General features: G+C 40.3%; 1 protein-coding gene across 2 annotated transcripts in view; it reads right to left on the reverse strand.

The window, feature by feature from the left end:
* Nucleotides 1-17,703, reverse strand: part of parvb (parvin, beta) — a 107,072-nt gene that overhangs the window by 69,160 nt on the left and 20,209 nt on the right. The window contains exon 1 of one of the 2 annotated variants that reach the window (XM_028808999.2): nt 8,192-8,298. The exons of the other annotated variant lie outside the window; for it this stretch is intronic. Within the exon in view, the coding sequence (XP_028664832.1) occupies nt 8,192 (1 nt within the window). The 5' untranslated portion in view covers nt 8,193-8,298. Of the gene's footprint in view, nt 1-8,191; nt 8,299-17,703 lie in introns of those variants that run through there. 2 annotated transcript variants of the gene reach the window in all.

Below are 17,703 nucleotides of genomic sequence, written 5' to 3' on the forward strand. Positions count from 1 at the left end.
AACTTCATGATATACCTGCTCCCTGAGCATTTAGAATGCTAAGATAAATACTTGATATAATTTTCATGATGAAATGCATTAAATCATGTATTAATCATGTGGGGGCACAATGGCGTGGAGGTTGCACTGCTGCCTCGCAGCAATGGGGTCCCGGGTGTTCCCTGCTTTGAATTTGCATGTTTTTCTGGTGAGTTTACTCAGCGTGCTTCAGTTTCCTTTCAAAGTCATGTAGGATGTGGGGTTTTGTTCTGCTGTATTAACCCTGCTAGTGTATGTATTGCTTGTATTCACCCTGCGATGTGCTGGTGCCACGTTCAGGATTTCCTCCTGCCTTGCACACAATGCTTGCTGGGATGGATGCAACCCAGAATGGACAGTATAATTAAATATGTATAATGAAGATTTTTTTAAAAGTTCTGAACACTCCGTGGTCTAAGTTTATAACTAGTTTTAATTTCATAAGGACGTTTATTGTGTGGCGATTGGTTATGTGGAGAAAGAAAAAGGAAGGATAGGAACTGGGGGTTTAAATACATCAGAAAGAGACGGCATGCATGCAATAAAGAAAGCCCGCTCAGAAGAACATCCATCGAATTCCTCGTCACACCTGCCATAAAGTTCTCTACACTGAACGTACACCAGGGGACCTCTTACTGCAAGGTAGCAGCACTACGGCCACACTACCATGCATGTTTAATACCTGTTTTAATGCATTTCATCATGAAAAATTATCTTAGCGTTCTACATTTTCAGAGAGCAGGAATATCATGAAGTGAATGCATTCTGTGCGGCGATCGCTACCTTTGGTGCAAGAGGAAGTCAGTTTAAGAAGAGCGTAGCGATTAAATAACTGGGTCGGGGAACACTTAAAGCATTTAGTGTGCTACATAACTTATGGCGGGGCTTGAGGAAAATCTAGTGAACTAAACATTGATTTTAGGATGAAGTTTAGTTTACAACATTCTACTTTAATGACAAAATAAACTATGAGAATAAAGTGGAAATGTCGACTTTAATATCGACATATAGTTTTTTGTTTTTTTTCTTCGCCGTGGCCCTAATACGATTCCGTAAGGCTATACCACAAATAGCATTATAAATGCAAGTTGCAGTTTTATTATTTATGTATATAGCTTAGCTTGAAGCAAGGTCCATATTAATGCAGTTTGCCTTAATGATGGTTCAGTTGGTAAAGATGTCATCACCAAGTTGCACTTGTTTTATTTTATTTCATTTTTATTTGGTGAATACTGTGTAATGCACCTGGGGGGTATTTTTCGTACGTCGCTTAAACCATCCGAGATCAGGTGCCTCATCTTGGATGAGTTAATGCCAGTGAAACTCATCCAGATAAGTCGGTTTTTCAAACGCAGCTGTGTATTAGATTAGTGTAGCTGGATCTAATCATACGAGATGAATGTGCACGCGCGCGCTGAGTGAAAAGCCCATATATATTGAGTCTAGAAAACATGATCAGCAAGTCTTTGATAGGCTGCAACAAAATGACAAAAGAACGGGCGCATTTTTTTTCACACACGCAGCGCAAGACCTTTTATTCGAAGGACACGAAGAATTTCAAGATTTAATATACACAAGGGGTAACACTGCAAAAGCAGCCCAGACCAGAAAAGACGGCTGGCAAAAAGTGGCCGAAAAAATTAAACGCTAAGTAGTGTACATTATACTTACTGAATGCAGCATTTCATTTCCTATGTGTCAGATTAATTATTATTTAATATGTCATAATTCCAGATCAAACATGAGCACAAGGAGAACATGGGAACAGGTTAAAGTGAAGTACAAGAATATACTTCAAACTGGTAAATATTGGTATATAACTATTTAAAGAATTGTTGACATAAAGAATCATATATAATATAAAAAACATTAATTTTAAAGCTAATAAGGAGGCAGACAAGCAAAAAACAGGTGGAGGTCCACGCGGTCCAGACCTAATCCCTGCAGAAGAGTTGGCTCTCCAGCAAAATGCCCATCGCCCTGTTTCTGAGGGCATTCCAGGGGGAAGCTCCTCCTCAGAACCAGTGGCAGGAAGCAGTGGTCACTTCATTTCAGGTAAAGGATGGTCATTGCATATTTGTCCTCCATGTGTGCTATAGGTATGTTCCATATAGCCCTCTTTTTTGTTGGGTCAGTTGCAGGGAATGTCATATCCCTTGAACCTGTGTCTGACCAACGAGATATTAACGAAAGGTCATATATTTGATGAAGACACTGTGTCTGATTATTCATCAGGAGGAGAGGTACAGGGTAGGATTCAAAAGTAATGAGCCTCATTTTGTTCTGACGCGAACGTACCTCGCCGCGCGCCCCACTTGCCAGCGATGGCGACGGTGGGTGTTGGCTTCACAACGCAACGGAGCTCCTACCGCTCCGAAAGCGGTAGGATCAGCCTTGACGGGAACCCCTGTGTGGTAGTGCGTTACACGGCAGAATGGAAAGTTCGTTAGAGCAACGGTACGCATTGAAGACAAAGACCATGCTCATTGCCTTCTTCGGAGTGAAGGGGATCATCCACTACGAGTTTGTCCCGCAAGGACAGACCGTGAATGCTGCTTACTACTTGGAAGTCCTGAAAAGGCTGAAAAGAAGTGTTGCGCGCAAGCGAAGGGACATCAAGGACAGCTGGAAGCTTCACCACGATAACGTGCCCAGCCACACCGCCTTCATCGTGAGTGCCTACCTGGCCCGGGTGAACGTTCCGGTGGTCCCCCAGCCTCCCTACAGTCCGGATGTGTCGCCTTCTGACTTCTTCTTGTTTCTGCGCTTAAAATCAGCGCTGAAAGGAAAACGCTTCGACTCGATCGAGGACATCCAAGCAAATGTCAAGGCAGCCCTTGCAGCCAGCCCGGAACAGGCCTACGTGGACGCCTTCGAGTCATGGAAAAGCCACCTACAAAAGTGTATTGATGCAGGAGGTGCCTATTTTGAAGACTATTAATTAGTTGTACCGATTTGCTCAATAAATTTGTCTTTTTGAACAAAGGCTCATTACTTTTGAATCCTACCCTGTACATTTTCCAAATAATGTTTGATCAAACTCCACTCTGATCAGTTCCATGTGCCCCAATCACATTTGGAAATCCTGGTAATGAGAATGTTAGGCTGATTGTTTGATTCTTTATGGAACTGTGGGTGTTTTAGCCTGTGTATTACCTACCTGCAATGGCATGAAACGCCTCTTTTATTGTCTGCACATACAGGTGTCCAGGAAACACAATGAAAACAGACTTTACGAATTGCCTGGCAAACTGCACTTTTCGATAGATGTTCCGCATCGCCTACAGTATACAAAAAAAGTGCCGCTTGCAAGAAACCTCAAAGCAATGCCTACTGTCTGTGTGGTTGTGAGAGCCCGACTTTACGTAGAACAAACCTGCTCTGAGCAGGTTTGCGGATTTGGATGTGTTATGACAACACTTCCAGCAAGTGTTTCAAAAAACCGACAGATCCAGGATCAGGCCAAATCGTCAACAATTACATCCGGCTAAGCGAGTAATCCACGTACGAAAAATACCCCCCTGGGCTTGAAGTCTTGGAAATAATATTATTACTGGAAGTTGCACTATTATTTATTTTATTGTTATTATTTATTAGTTTAAATATTATGCAGCTTAATGATGGTAAAGTTATTTAAAAAGTCACTTTAATATGTCAGTGAACAGAGATTGTTAATATTAAAAAAGTGTAGTTGGTTTAAAAAAAAAATTTACTATTTATTCCTTTTCTGAGACATTGTTCAGTGCAATACAACTTTTGTCAAGCACCTCTGGATATTTTACTAAGTCTAAATGCCTCTTGGGCGGCACGGTGGCGCAGTGGGTAGCACTGCTGCCTCGCAGTTGGGGAACTGGGTTCGCTTCCCGGGTCCTCCCTGCGTGAAATTTGCATGTTCTCCCCGTGTCTGCGTGGGTTTCCTCCGGGCGCTCCGGTTTCCTCCCACAGTCCAAAGACATGCTGGTTAGGTGGATTGGCGATTCTAAATTGGCCCTAGTGTGTGCTTGGTGTGTGGGTGTGTTTGTGTGTGTCCTGCGGTAGGTTGGCACCCTGCCCAGGATTGGTTCCTGCCTTGTGCCCTGTGTTGGCTCCAGCAGACCCCTGTGACCCGGTGTTTGGATTCAGCGGGTTGGAAAATGGATGGATGGATGGATAAATGCCTCTTTGGATGGTTTTAAATATGCTGTCAAAATTTGAGTTTAAGTTGTTTGCAAATATTGTTCAATAAAAAGGCTCTATATTTTGACTGCATCTGTCATGCAATGTGATTCCTGCTCTTCATTAGTGCCACCCCCTTGAAAACTATCACTTTATGGGGCCATGCAAACCTGTATTAATACTTGTGTGCACATTAAAATGTTTGTTTGTACAATGTACAATTCTCATGACAGTGGAATAGGTTATTCTTAGCCAGTAATTGCAGTGGAAATGTGGTTAACATCCACTCATGCATGGGGAAAAAAATACTATCCAATACCGTGAAACCGGTATAATTTTGAAAAATACCATGATATAGAATTTTGGTCATACTGCCCAGCACTAGTGTTGAGACAGAATTATAGAGAAGGCCAGAAGGAGTTTCACTGTGTCTTTGTGGACCTGGAGAAAGCATATGTCAGGGTGCGTCAAGAGAAGTTGTGGTATTGTATGAGGAAGTCTGGAGTGGCAGAGAAGTATGTAAGAGTTTTACAGGATAAGTAAGTGTGACAGTGGTGAGGTCAGTGGTAGGAGTAATGGATGCATTCAATGTGGAGGTGGTATTACATCAGGGATTGGCTCTGAGCCCTTTCTTATTTGCAATGGTGATGGACAGGTTGACAGACGAGATTAGACAGGAGTCCCCGTGGACTATGAGGTTTGCTGATGACATTGTGAACCACAGCAAGAGTAGGGAGCAGGTTCAAGAGACCCTGAAGAGGTGGAGATTTGCTCTAGAGAGGAGTAAAAGATGCTAATATTTGCATTGGGTGTGACGAGGATGGATAGGATTAGAAACGAGTATATTAGAGGGTCAGCTCAGGTTGGATGGTTGGGAGATAAAGTCAGAGAGGCGAGATTGTGTTGGTTTAGACATGTGCAAAGGAGAGATGCTGAGTATATTGGGAAAAGGATGTTAAGGATAGAGGTGCCAGGAAAGAGGAAGGCCTAAGCGAAGGTTTATGGATGTGGTGAGAGAGGACATACAAGTGATGGGTGTGTCAGAGCAAGATGCAGAGGACAGAAAGATATAGAAAAAAGATGATCCACTGTGGCAACCCCTAATGGGAGCAGCCGAAAGACATGGTGAGCCACACACAGCCATGTGACATGGCTGACAAGCAAAACACGGCTGCGTAAGTACACGTTATGTCTGTTAGGAGAAAAGCCACAATGTTATTGGATGGCAGTGAGGAACATTACAGACACCTCAGCAGAGTGACCTAGGGTGTGGTGTTTCACAAAAGATGCATGAATCACCTTACTTCCCGGACTGGATGGAGGCATGAGGCTTAGGGCCATAATTCTCACTGACCATGACTTATTTGTCATCTATCTATTTGTTCATTATTGAAAATGCTAGTCCAGTTGAGTGTCATAGAAGATAAAGTCAATCTCAAAGAGCAATAGGGGCAATGCAGGAATCAACCCTGGATGGGGTGCCAGCCCATTATACACAAACCACAAACACACACTTATATAGGACCAGTTTACCCAAAACATACCAACCATCCATCCATCCATTTTCCAACCCGCTGAATCTGAACACAGGGTCACGGGGGTCTGCTGGAGCCAGTCCCAGCCAACACAGGGCACAAGGCAGGAACCAATCCCGGGCAGGGTGCCAGCCCACTGCGGGACACACACAAGCACACACCAGGGCCAATTTAGAATCGCCAATCCACCTAACCTGCATGTCTTTGGACTGTGGGAGGAAACCAGAGCGCACGGAGGAAACCCACGCAGACACAGGGAGAACATGCAAACTCCACACCGGGAGGACCCGGGAAGCAAACCCAGGTCTCCTTACTGCGAGGCAGCAGCGCTACCTCTGTGCCGCCCCCCAAACATACCTCTTACTGCAAATAATTAAAACTTCACATTGTCCGTCATGTTATTTGAACCATCACTCCTGAATGCTTAATTAAGCTTAAGAAATTATGAAAGCTGCAGTACACTTTCTAAAAAAATAAAGTGTATATAGTGATCCAAAAATTTAGCACCAGGAATGAAAAGCTAGGACTGGCCATTAGAATTAGCAATGCAGACACAATTTTAGGCAAAATTACACCAAGAGCACTATGTAGCACTTTCACAAAATGGCACAGTCTTAAAAAATGTTTTACAAAAGCCCCAGACTTATATTTACTAAAACAAAATCAAAGTCAGTAAAATTACAAAAGTTCCAATCACCACACAATACATTTAGGAATGTAGCATAAGTATTCAACCAAGACTACATTACTTTACTGTTAAACACAGAGATGTTTCAGACTAAATCACAATTCCAGTCTACAGTGGGTACAAGAAAACTTGTCAAACTCAAAAACAAGGAAAGCATGGAGACTGAATATACCGAGCACCTCCCCAAAACCCTGTTAATAACCCCTCTCAGAGCTAGCTGCCATGGAGAAAAAGCAATCAAAGCAAAAATGAGTGGGATAACATCTGGGTAGGGGCTTTAATCATTCAGATGAGGAGCTGCAGGGCAGGCAGTGTCTAGACTAAAAAAATAAATAAAATTATATGTTGGTGTAGAGGTGGAGCCAAGGGGCACAAAATGAGCACACAAGACACTTGTGTGTCAGCACACAAGAATATTCAGATTCCTGCAGTCCATTCAGGCAGAAAGTAAAAGCACTACACAAAAATCTGTTATGTGGCACAGTGTTTCATGGCTGCAGAGTGGCCAGGTCACAGTGTGTGGAGTTTGCATGTTCTCTCAGAATCTACGCCAGTTTTACATTGCAGGCTCTAGCTTTCCTCCCATATCGCAAAGACATACAGGTTGCATTAATTACTGTAATATGTGCTCAGAATGAGCAAATGCTATCCAGGGTTGTTTCCTGCCTTGTATCCAATGCTTTTGCATTCAATGCTTCTGCAATAGATACTGACTCTCCCAAGATACTAAAATTTAATCAAGTGAGTTCAGAAAATAAATGGAAGGAAGAAAATCTTTTAATTACACAAAAAGCTCTAAAATCTGAAACTGATCAATAAGCCTAGGAAGACAACTGTTTTTATAAGTTTACTCTTTCTGCCCTCTTGTGGTGCATGGTTTAAAAGCAGTGTTCTCTTTTAAGTATTTAAAAGGATGGCCACTCAACACAAGAAATCTCACTTTATATATGTTCTTGCACAAAAGATTATAATTGAAAAGTTTAAAGTTAGTTTACATTTTAACAACAGAAGCTTATACAATATTAAACTTTATCTTGATACGTTTCTAAGTCAAATAGACGCAGACTATATAAAAAGTCAACACACACTTGCTGAAATTGTGAGTTTTGTTGATGTAAAGCTGAATCATCTCAGAACTTTTTTCACCTTAAACAAAATCTTTAAACTAATATTAAGTGAAGAACAAATAGATGAAAGATTTAAGAAAATTTAATTTTCATTACCTTAGTTAAAAAAAGGATGACATTTCAATAAAGGTGTGCCGATTTTTTACATTCATATTTAAAGACAGAAGGAGTGAGAGTGGAAAAAACAACCAACAATCAGTATTGTAGCAGGTTAGCAAAGTGTTTAGCACAGTTGCCTAATGTCTCCAAGAGACTAGATCCTAAACCTTGCCTTGTCTCTGTCCATGGAGTTTACATGTTCACCCTGGGTCTTTACAAGTTACCACATACCAAAAACATGCTAGCTAGTTTAACTTGTGACAACCGAGTGAGTGTCAGTGAGCATGAATGTGCCAGGAGCTGCTCTCAACCTTGCAACTGATGCTCCCAGTACAGGCTCTAGCACTTTGTAACTATAACAGAATTAAGCAGGTTCAGAGAATGGATGATGATAAATAAATACATGCGTACATATATATTTTTTTTTTTGCTAGAGGCAAGCTGAAATTAATGCTAACAGGCATGTGGTGTAGAGTGAAACCAAAATGGACAGGAAGCTTTAGCTTTATAAAATAAAGTAAGTAGTGTGTAACCCCAGAGCCGGTAGATCAGACACCCCAACAACTTACTTTTTCCTCTTCTAGGTTTGCCCTCTGAAACCTTGAAAGACAAGAATTCAGCATGACCTCTACTACTTAATACGTATACTGCATTTCAAGCATGACTTGCATATCAGTGTGATGCGTTTCAGGTCAAAAAAGGGAAATGCATGGACAGCATTTGCCTACTGATAAGGTGTCAAACACAAAGGGAAGGATGAGATTGGGTTTTACTGTAATATTCTATTTGAGGCTCGTTGAAAATAAAAATATGTTAGTTGCACATCTCTCTTTTTGACTGGTAAATTCTATTTTGTAGCTCATCTAAAGCAACCAACTTAATAGAATCTACAATGAAATAGAACAGGATTCTGTCTGGCTTCTCATTTTTATGAAGCTGCTCTCACAATCTAGTTACTCGCCTCTATAAGCTCATGCACTACTTGTTTTTAAACATTTTCACATTTAACGTGTGTATGTAACAAGAGAAAATTCTCTAATATGGGTGCAGGTGGATGCCAGAGCAGGGAACTGAGAACATTTCAACAGCTATCTTTGTTAGAGAGACATATTTTCTCCATTTCAGGCAAGAAAAGGGTGCCACCATGATTATTATACAGGTAATAAACAGTCAGTACAGCTTGCAGCTTCGGTACCATCCCATAGAGCAGTGGTTCACAACCTTTATTCCTTCAAAGACCCCCACTGTACCGCATGAATATGTAAGGCCCCCCTATAAAGGCAAAATGATATTTACCCTCTTGTATTTTCACTTCAGGTACTTGTTTTTGAACTTGCAATTATTAACAAAAATCTAAATTTTTCTGATAGTGCTGTTACACTGCCAATACAATACAAAACTATTGGCCATTTCAAAACAATTATTTAATTAAATAACTTATTTTTACTATTGGCTGCACTACTTAAACCATCTTAAAAAAGATAAGTGTCTGTACAGTTGAAATGTCTCTAGCATTCCTACAGATGGCTCATCACAATCATTTGAGCAATGCATTTTATTGCTACAAATGTCTGTCATGTGCCATCTGTTGGAATGACAAATGAAATGCATTTTATTAATTACAAAATACATTCCAAAAGATGGTACACTGCAAATGTTAACAATGAGGTCTACATTGATTACTCAGATTTCCACTAGGTAGCACATACACAGCTAGTCAGAACATAAAACAAGTAAAAATTTTAGGGCTAAAAAAAAAAAAAACAGTTAATGACATATAGAATTTGTCACTGCAGATATTTTTAACAACAAAAAGTTGCTCACTACTCACTTGGCTTAAATATTTTTTTCATTAAAGCATAAAATGATTATGTTTTTGTGAAAATAAATCTAAAGTAATTTTTTAAATGCAGTATTGGTAGGACTTAATCACTGAAACTATTTTGTTATCCTCTGGAACTCTTCATAAATAGAAGAAAGGAAGGCAAGAGTCACCAAATATAGCTGACCAAAAAGAACAGTTTATTATGCTGTGACATTCAAAAGAGGAGAGAAATATGGATGGTGCAAGGACGTACAGGTTAGAAGAAATAACATTGTGAACTATGTGGAGATGGCCTAACTATACAGCGTGGCATTTTAGCGGACTACGCTCACAGCCATGGTGCCTGACACCAACACTTGACCTCTGTATACTGCTCTTGTTCACCAGTGTCTTCTTTCTGATTCTCTGTCCATCCACATAACAGCTTACACACCTGCCACACAGAAACCCCTTTCTTTTTCTGCCCAGGAGGCCTCTTTACTCGTCTGACTACGGCATTGCTTAAGGTCAAAATGAATGTTCATTAACATGTTGCTCAAGCTGGCGATCTTTATATGCTAGCCATCTCTAATTCACTGGCTTGCACAGTCTCCCTCTGAGCCCCATCTCCGCGCAATGTCGACCATATACACAGCACACACAGTATTACAGCTGAGGTGCTACAATATGAAATACACTTTAAATGGGGTCTTTGCTATTTTATAATTATTTTCAGTCTTGCAGACCCCTGGCTGTTTAGTGGCTTTCCTAATGGGATGCAGTCCCCTAGTTGAGAACTGCTGCCATACAGGGCAGTAAAAGTAATTACCTGGGCTATAGCTTATATTATAGGGTTATTACTAATCAGTAAAATCTTGTGCATCTCATATATGGTGACTATAAGAGCACATGAGCAAGTTAGAAAAGACAGTCATAAATGGTCATTATGCCATGCCAGTTGTGTGGGAGAGGAAAGCGGACCTAATCCAGTCAGTAGCCACCATTGATTTTAGAAGAGGAACAAGAAAATAGCATGGGGAGTATCTGAATAGGTTTTTGCTAATTTTGTGATACATGTTAATAATGCTAATGTGTGTTTTTTTTTTTTTTTTTTTTAAAAAACAGATTTTTCTCTAAGCAGTTCTTAATATAAGCATTTTAGTGCTTAGAAGAAATCACCCTTCGAACAGGCACCCCCTATTATAAAAGCCTAAAGTCTGATAGTATATATGCGTTAATCTTCCAAAAAAAAAATAAACCAAAACCTGTTAAAGCCATGGCCATTAGTTGTTGTAAATCTATAACAAGAAATGCACCTCACATCCCCACTAAAGGTTTTTCAATATTCCAGCATACAGTGCATCCAGAAAGTATTCACAGCGCATCACTTTTTCCACATTTTGTTATGTTACAGCTTTATTCCAAAATGGATTAAATTCATTTTTTTCCTCAGAATTCTACAAACAACACCCCATAATGACAACGTGAAAAAAGTTTACTTGAGATTGTTGCAAATTTATTAAAAATAAAAAAATTGAGAAAGCACATGTACATAAGTATTCACAGCCTTTGCCATGAAGCTCAAAATTGAGCTCAGGTGCATCCTGTTTCCCCTGATCATCCTTGAGATGTTTCTGCAGCTTAATTGGAGTCCACCTGTGGTAAATTCAGTTCATTGGACATGATTTGGAAAGGCACACACCTGTCTATATAAGGCCCCACAGTTGACAGTTCATATCAGAGCACAAATCTGGGGAAAGGTTACAGAAAAATTTCTGCTGCTTTGAAGGTCCCAATGAGCACAGTGGCCTCCATCATCCGTACGTGGAAGAAGTTCGAAACCACCAGGACTCTTTCTAGAGCTGGCCGGCCATCTAAACTGAGCGATCGGGAGAGAAGGGCCTTAGTCAGGGAGGTGACCAAGAACCCAATGGTCACTATGTCAGAGCTCCAGAGGTCCTCTGTGGAGAGAGGAGAACCTTCCAGAAGGACAACCATCTCTGCAGCAATCCACCAATCAGACCTGTATGGTAGAGTGGCCAGACGGAAGCCACTCCTTAGTAAAAGGCACATGGCAGCCCGCCTGGAATTTGCCAAAAGGCACCTGAAGGACTCTCAGACCATGAGAAAGAAAATTCTCTGGTCTGATGAGACAAAGATTGAACTCTTTGGTGTGAATGCCAGGCATCACGTTTGGAGGAAACCAGGCACCGCTCATTACCAGGCCAATACCATCCCTACAGTGAAGCATGGTGGTGGCAGCATCATGCTGTGGGGATGTTTTTCAGCCGCAGGGACTGGAAGACTAGTCAGGATAAAGGGAAAGATGACTGCAGCAATGTACAGAGACATCCTGGATGAAAACCTGCTCCAGAGCGCTCTTGACCTCAGACTGGGGTGACGGTTCATCTTTCAGCAGGACAACAACCCTAAGCACACAGCCATGATATCAAAGGAGTGGCTTTAGGACAACTCTTTGAATGTCCTTGAGTGGCCCAGCCAGAGCCCAGACTTGAATCCGATTGAACATCTCTGGTGGGATCTTAAAATGGCTGTGCACCGACGCTTCCCATCCAACCTGATGGATCTTGAGAGGTGCTGAAAGAAAGAAAAGACTTGAGGCTGTAATTGCTGCCAAAGGTGCATAGACAAAGTATTGAGCAAAGGCTGTGAATACTTATGTACATGTGATTGCTCAGTTTTTTTTATTTTTAATAAATTTGCAAAAACCTCAAGTAAACATTTTTCATATTGTCATTATGGAGTGTTGTGTGTAGAATTCTGAAGAAAAAAATTTATTTAATCCATTTTGGAATAAGGCTGTAACATAACAAAATGTGGAAAAAATGATGCGCTGTGAATACTTTCCGGATGTACTGTACATACCGCATTAGGGTTAACCTCATCCAAGTCTGCTTCCTTGCAGTAGCATACATCATTACATTTATTACTGAATGGTGCATAACTACATTCCTGGTTATTTCAATGGTCTAGTTTTGTTCTCAGTCTGATGTAGCCAGTTTAATTTGTTTGAAATACGGTATTTGTTTTCATATAAATTAATTCTGGGTGGCAAAATTGTGCAGTGGTACTGCTACTGCCATGCAATATGGAGACTGCGGTAAGCAATCTGGTTGCTCCTCCCATGGAGTCCATAAGTTCTCCACATGTCTGTGTGGATTCCCTCTGGGTGTTCCAGTTTCATCCCACAGTGCAAAGACTTGCAAGTTAAGGTGGATTGGAGTTTCTAAATTGGTGTGTGCATTACTGTGCATGTGTATTCATCCTGTCATGGACTGGTGCCCTGTCTAGATGTTGTTCCTGCATGGCTGCCACCATGACCCTGCCCAGGGTAAGTCTGTTATGAAAATGGATAGATGGATAAATTAATTTTAGCATTTTGTGCTTATTTTACACACATTTTCAAACCCACTTAAATCATTTCAGTTTTGTGGAGGTTCAAGAGCGTATCCTGGCAACATAAGATACAAGGGAGGAGAACAGCCATGGCCAAGGCATCTGTCAGTCAGGAAAACACACTTCACACTGGACTGTGGGGCCAGTTTAGAGTCACCAATGCACTTGTCATGTGCATTTTTGTGGATATGTGAGAAACACCCACGTGGATATGGGGAGAATGTCCACACTCCAGACAGAACACAATCTGTTGTGAGATTCAGACACAAGATAATGGATTTGTGAAATAGCAGTACCAACCCCCTAACTTACTTCATTTGATTTTTCTGAAACTACATAGAACTTCGTGAGTGTTGCTAAGAAATTCTAGTTTTGTGTTAGCTATATGTAAGAATTTAAGAGTAAATATAAGGTCTATTTAATGTTACAAATAATTGCACTGAATGTGTGATGTGCCTGCACCTTGGTATTAATGCGCACGTTACTGCTGGAACTTGTTACACACATAAAATGACAGAAGTGTCTGTCTTTATTAATATACAGTGGAACCTCGGTTTGCGAGTAACTTGGTTTACGAGTACTTTGCAAGACGAGCTAAAATTTTTAATAAATTTTGACTTGATAAACGAGCGAGGTCTTACAATACGAGTAGTATGTACTCGCTTTGTCTGCTGAGCGTCATGTGATCACAACTGAGCTGATGGTTCTTCTCTCTTTCTCTCTCGCTGTGGGATTGTGGGCAATCGTCTCCTATTCTCCATCTGAGTCGGCGTGCCTCACTCATATAGTCAACATCTGTACGAGCGTATACGGTTTATTACAGCATTGTGACTGTGTGTGTGTGTGTGCGCTTGTGTGCTGTGATGTACGAGTCACCGTCTTGCACCCCAAAACACGAAGCTGAGTCTCAGTACTTTAGCAACACCAGCTTTATTCAGCTTGAAACAGCAACAGTGCGGTTATTTATTGTAGCAGGATCTGCCACTCTCCTATACACAGACACAGCAGTCAGGCCGGGTCGGGGCCAAATAATACTGTGCCCTGTGCATTTATAATGTTCCTTGTTCCTTGTATCACCCATCCACGGCAGGCGCTTATACTGTAGCATGTCCGCGATCTTTTCGGATTCGCTTTTACGGCAAACTGCTACAGCGCTGGGAGACTGATTGCTTTGGGACGCTCTTCCGCATGTTGTCCCGTTGGGTAGAATCCCACAAGAGTTTAGAAACTCACTCACACCAGCCATGATTCTTTTCAAAGGTAAAGTGCAGGTTAATTTGTTTTATGTATTTTTACTTTATATTTTGTATTACTCATTTTTATATGAAAAGTTTTGGGTTGTGGAACGAATCATCTGAATTTCCATTATTTCTTATGGGGAAATTCACTTTGATACACAAGTGCTTTGGACTGCGAGCATGTTTCCGGAACAAATTATGCTTGCAAACCGAGGTTCCACTGTACTAGTTTACTGTTGGTTTAAGTGAAAAAACACAAAATTTTGTTTCTTTATTACCAAATCACTGGAATAAACCTCATAAGTATTTAATTTTTTTTTTTTTTTTTTTTTTTTAAAATAAAGTTCATATCATGGCACACACCAGCCTCTATGTGTAAAGTCTCTTCCAGGCTTATAGAATTAGGCTTCAAAGTGAGCCACTGATCATTTCAGCAAGTACAAGGAAGATGGTTTTAATCTGCAACGGTAACTGCGATTAATATCTAATAGGACTAAACACCACTAGCAAAATGTTTCTCTTTAGCAAAATGAGAAAGCATCTCCTTGCTCTAAAAGAGTCATGATCACAGTGTGCCTAGCTCCTCCTCATTACCTCAATCTAGACTTCACATCTTTTTGGGTCATAAGGCCATGTATATTTCATCTTATTCAAAGCCATCCAGATTTCCATCTGCTCTCTATTCCTGCCCCTGGTCTTTCAGGAAGTAAATTATCACTAATTATTAACAGAAATGTAAACTTTTCGGACTGCTCACAGCACACAATCAGATCAGCACTAGATTGCATTTCCTGCTTACTATAACTGCCTAACAGTAACAGCACAGAGCTACAGCTCAGTGTTAAACTAGCCAGTCTTCTTTCACTTCTGTGCATTTTCTTTTCATGGAATAATTATTACAAAACAGTAATGAAGAATCAGGACCTGGTAAAGGAAACTACATGGCATGGTAGTAAAATATGCAATGTTGGTACCTTTCAGAACTGAGCTCACATTTCAACTGATGTCTCAAGAAGATCCTAGAATCAATAAATATTTTATAAATTTCTTGATCCCTCTGCTCTCAACTCTGTATAATCAAAGAACAGCTGAAGGAGAGCTCCATGGGTGGATTACTCCTATAGTGACTAGTCATTTGTACTTACAACCTCAGAAATTCCTGGCCATACCTCCTCAAATCTTTACAAACAAAGTTATAATATGACAAGTCATCTCACATCCACACTGAAGGCATTTAAATATTCTAGCATACATACCACATTAGGCTAACCTCATTCAAATCTGCTGTCTTATAAATGTGACAAGTCACTAGAAGCATCATTCTGATGTACAGGTTCCTACCCACTGCAGATGCACATATCAGTTCCTTATAGCATTAAAAAAACACCCCTGACTAACAGCGCTATAGACGTGTCACAAGTATGTGTTTTGTGCAAAATGGTGCTTACATAAATTACAAACAAAACGCTTAGTCCTACTGAAATAATGATAATAATAACAACAACAACAACAAGAAATTGCAAGTAACTCCTATACAATCACCCCTTGGCATTCAGAATGTTCTCCTTAAAATCATCTGTTTTGCTCTTGTCACACAGGCTTCATTCCATATTGAAGATATACCAGCATGTTTATTACCAAGTTGAAGAGTATTAACATAGCTCAGATTAAACTATGAGTTGGCATCAACCTAACTAGCTCAGGTAACTGAAAAAGCAAAGAAAACACAAAAGAGGTTGATGGGAAGAATTAGACAGCCACACTGCATGAATACTGAACTTCTGCAGACAACCATATTAGTGTTTACCACATTACTTCGTTTGCATTGACATGGACAATTACAGTAGAAAGAGACACAATGTATTAAAATGTGTTCTGCCCATTATTATTATAGTATATTTTCATGATGCCTTTATTCCAGATAACCTAGAGTCAGAGTCAGTATTCATTATGATTGGTTAATTTTTTATTAAACAGCTAGAGCACAACTTACTCAGTGATACACAGTATGTTTGAGTCAAAGTTTGAAAAACCAGTCTTGTGATTTAAGCCCCTACACCACAACTCTTGAATAAAATAAACTTTAAAATATTTCACAACCTCATGTACACCTTATATCTTACAGCAAATTAAGAAGCAATTGGATATTCTAAAAATATCAGATGTGTATCTGTTAAATTTAAGTGTTTCAGTGACAACAGAAACCACTGTCAATTTAATTTTATGTACGACTGAGGCAGGGCTTTCACAACAATGTAATAATAAATTTAATATTATTGGCGTAGTAAGATCTTAGTGGATTGGGAGCTATAGATTTGGGGTGAGTGGGGAGATATCAGCATTGGGCGTACCATGACTACCTGATTAAATCTTAATATATACAAAAAATGCATTTACATGTGCTAAATTTATTTACTTTCTCTAATTGAAAACTGAAAAATACTGCTTAAAATCAATACTAAAAATAAAACTTAAAATATTATATTACTAACTGTATAATTTTCATAAGGCAACAGGCCTCTATTATACAACCCCAAATCAGTAAAAGTTGGGACAGTGTGGAAAATGTGAATAAAAAAAGAAAAAAGCAAGTTATAAATTCTCCTCAAATTTTATTTCATTGCAGACAGTATGAACACAAAATAATTCATGTTTTTTTTTTGTCAACATCATTTGATTTGTAAATAAATATCCATTCTTGCCATTCAGGCTTGCAACACATTTAAAAAAAAAAGTTGGGACAGTACAGCATTTACCACTTTGTACAGTTCCCCTGTCTTTTAACAACACTTAAAAGACGTTTAGGCATTGAAGAAATCAAGTGACTAAGTGTTGCAGGTGTTAGTTTGTCCCATTCTTCCTGCAAACAACGTTTTAGGTGTGCAACAGTACGGGGTCTTCGTTGACGAATTTTTCGTTTCAAAATGCGCAAAACATTCTCTATAGGAGACAAATCAGGGCTGCAGGCAGGCCAGTCAAGCATCCACACCCTCTTCTTACGCAGCCATGCCTTTGTTATGCGCGCAGTATGTGGTTTGGCATTGTCTTGCTGAAATAAGCATGGGCGTCCCTGGAAAAGACGTCGTCTTGAAGGCAGCATTTGTTCCTCCAAAACTGAGATATACTTCTCAGCATTGATGGTGCCATCGCAGAAGTGCAAGTTACCTTTGCCGAAGGCACTAACACAACCCCATACCATGACAGACCCTGGCTTTTGGACTTGTATCTGGTAACAGTCTGGATGGTCCTTTTCCTCTTTGGTCCGTAGCACACGGCGTCCATTTCTTCCAAAAAAGATGTGAAAAACCGATTCGTCTGACCACAATACACGTTTCCACTGCACAATGGACCATCCCAGATGCCTCCGAGCCCAGAGAAGTCGACGGCGCTTCTGGACACTATTTATGTAGGGCTTCCTTTTGGCACAGTACAGTTTTAGCTGGCATTTCCTAATGTAACTACGTACTGTAGTGCTTGAGAGTGACTTCCTGAAGTAGTCCTGAGCCCATGCAGTTATATCATTTATTGATGAATGACGGTTTTTAATGCAGTGCCGTCTGAGGGCTCGGAGATCACGGCCATTCAGTTTAGGCTTGCGCCCTTGGCCTTTGCGCACGGTAAT

Source organism: Erpetoichthys calabaricus, chromosome 1 (genome assembly GCF_900747795.2).
Source record: "Erpetoichthys calabaricus chromosome 1, fErpCal1.3, whole genome shotgun sequence".
Taxonomy (NCBI): Eukaryota; Metazoa; Chordata; class Cladistia; order Polypteriformes; family Polypteridae; genus Erpetoichthys; species Erpetoichthys calabaricus.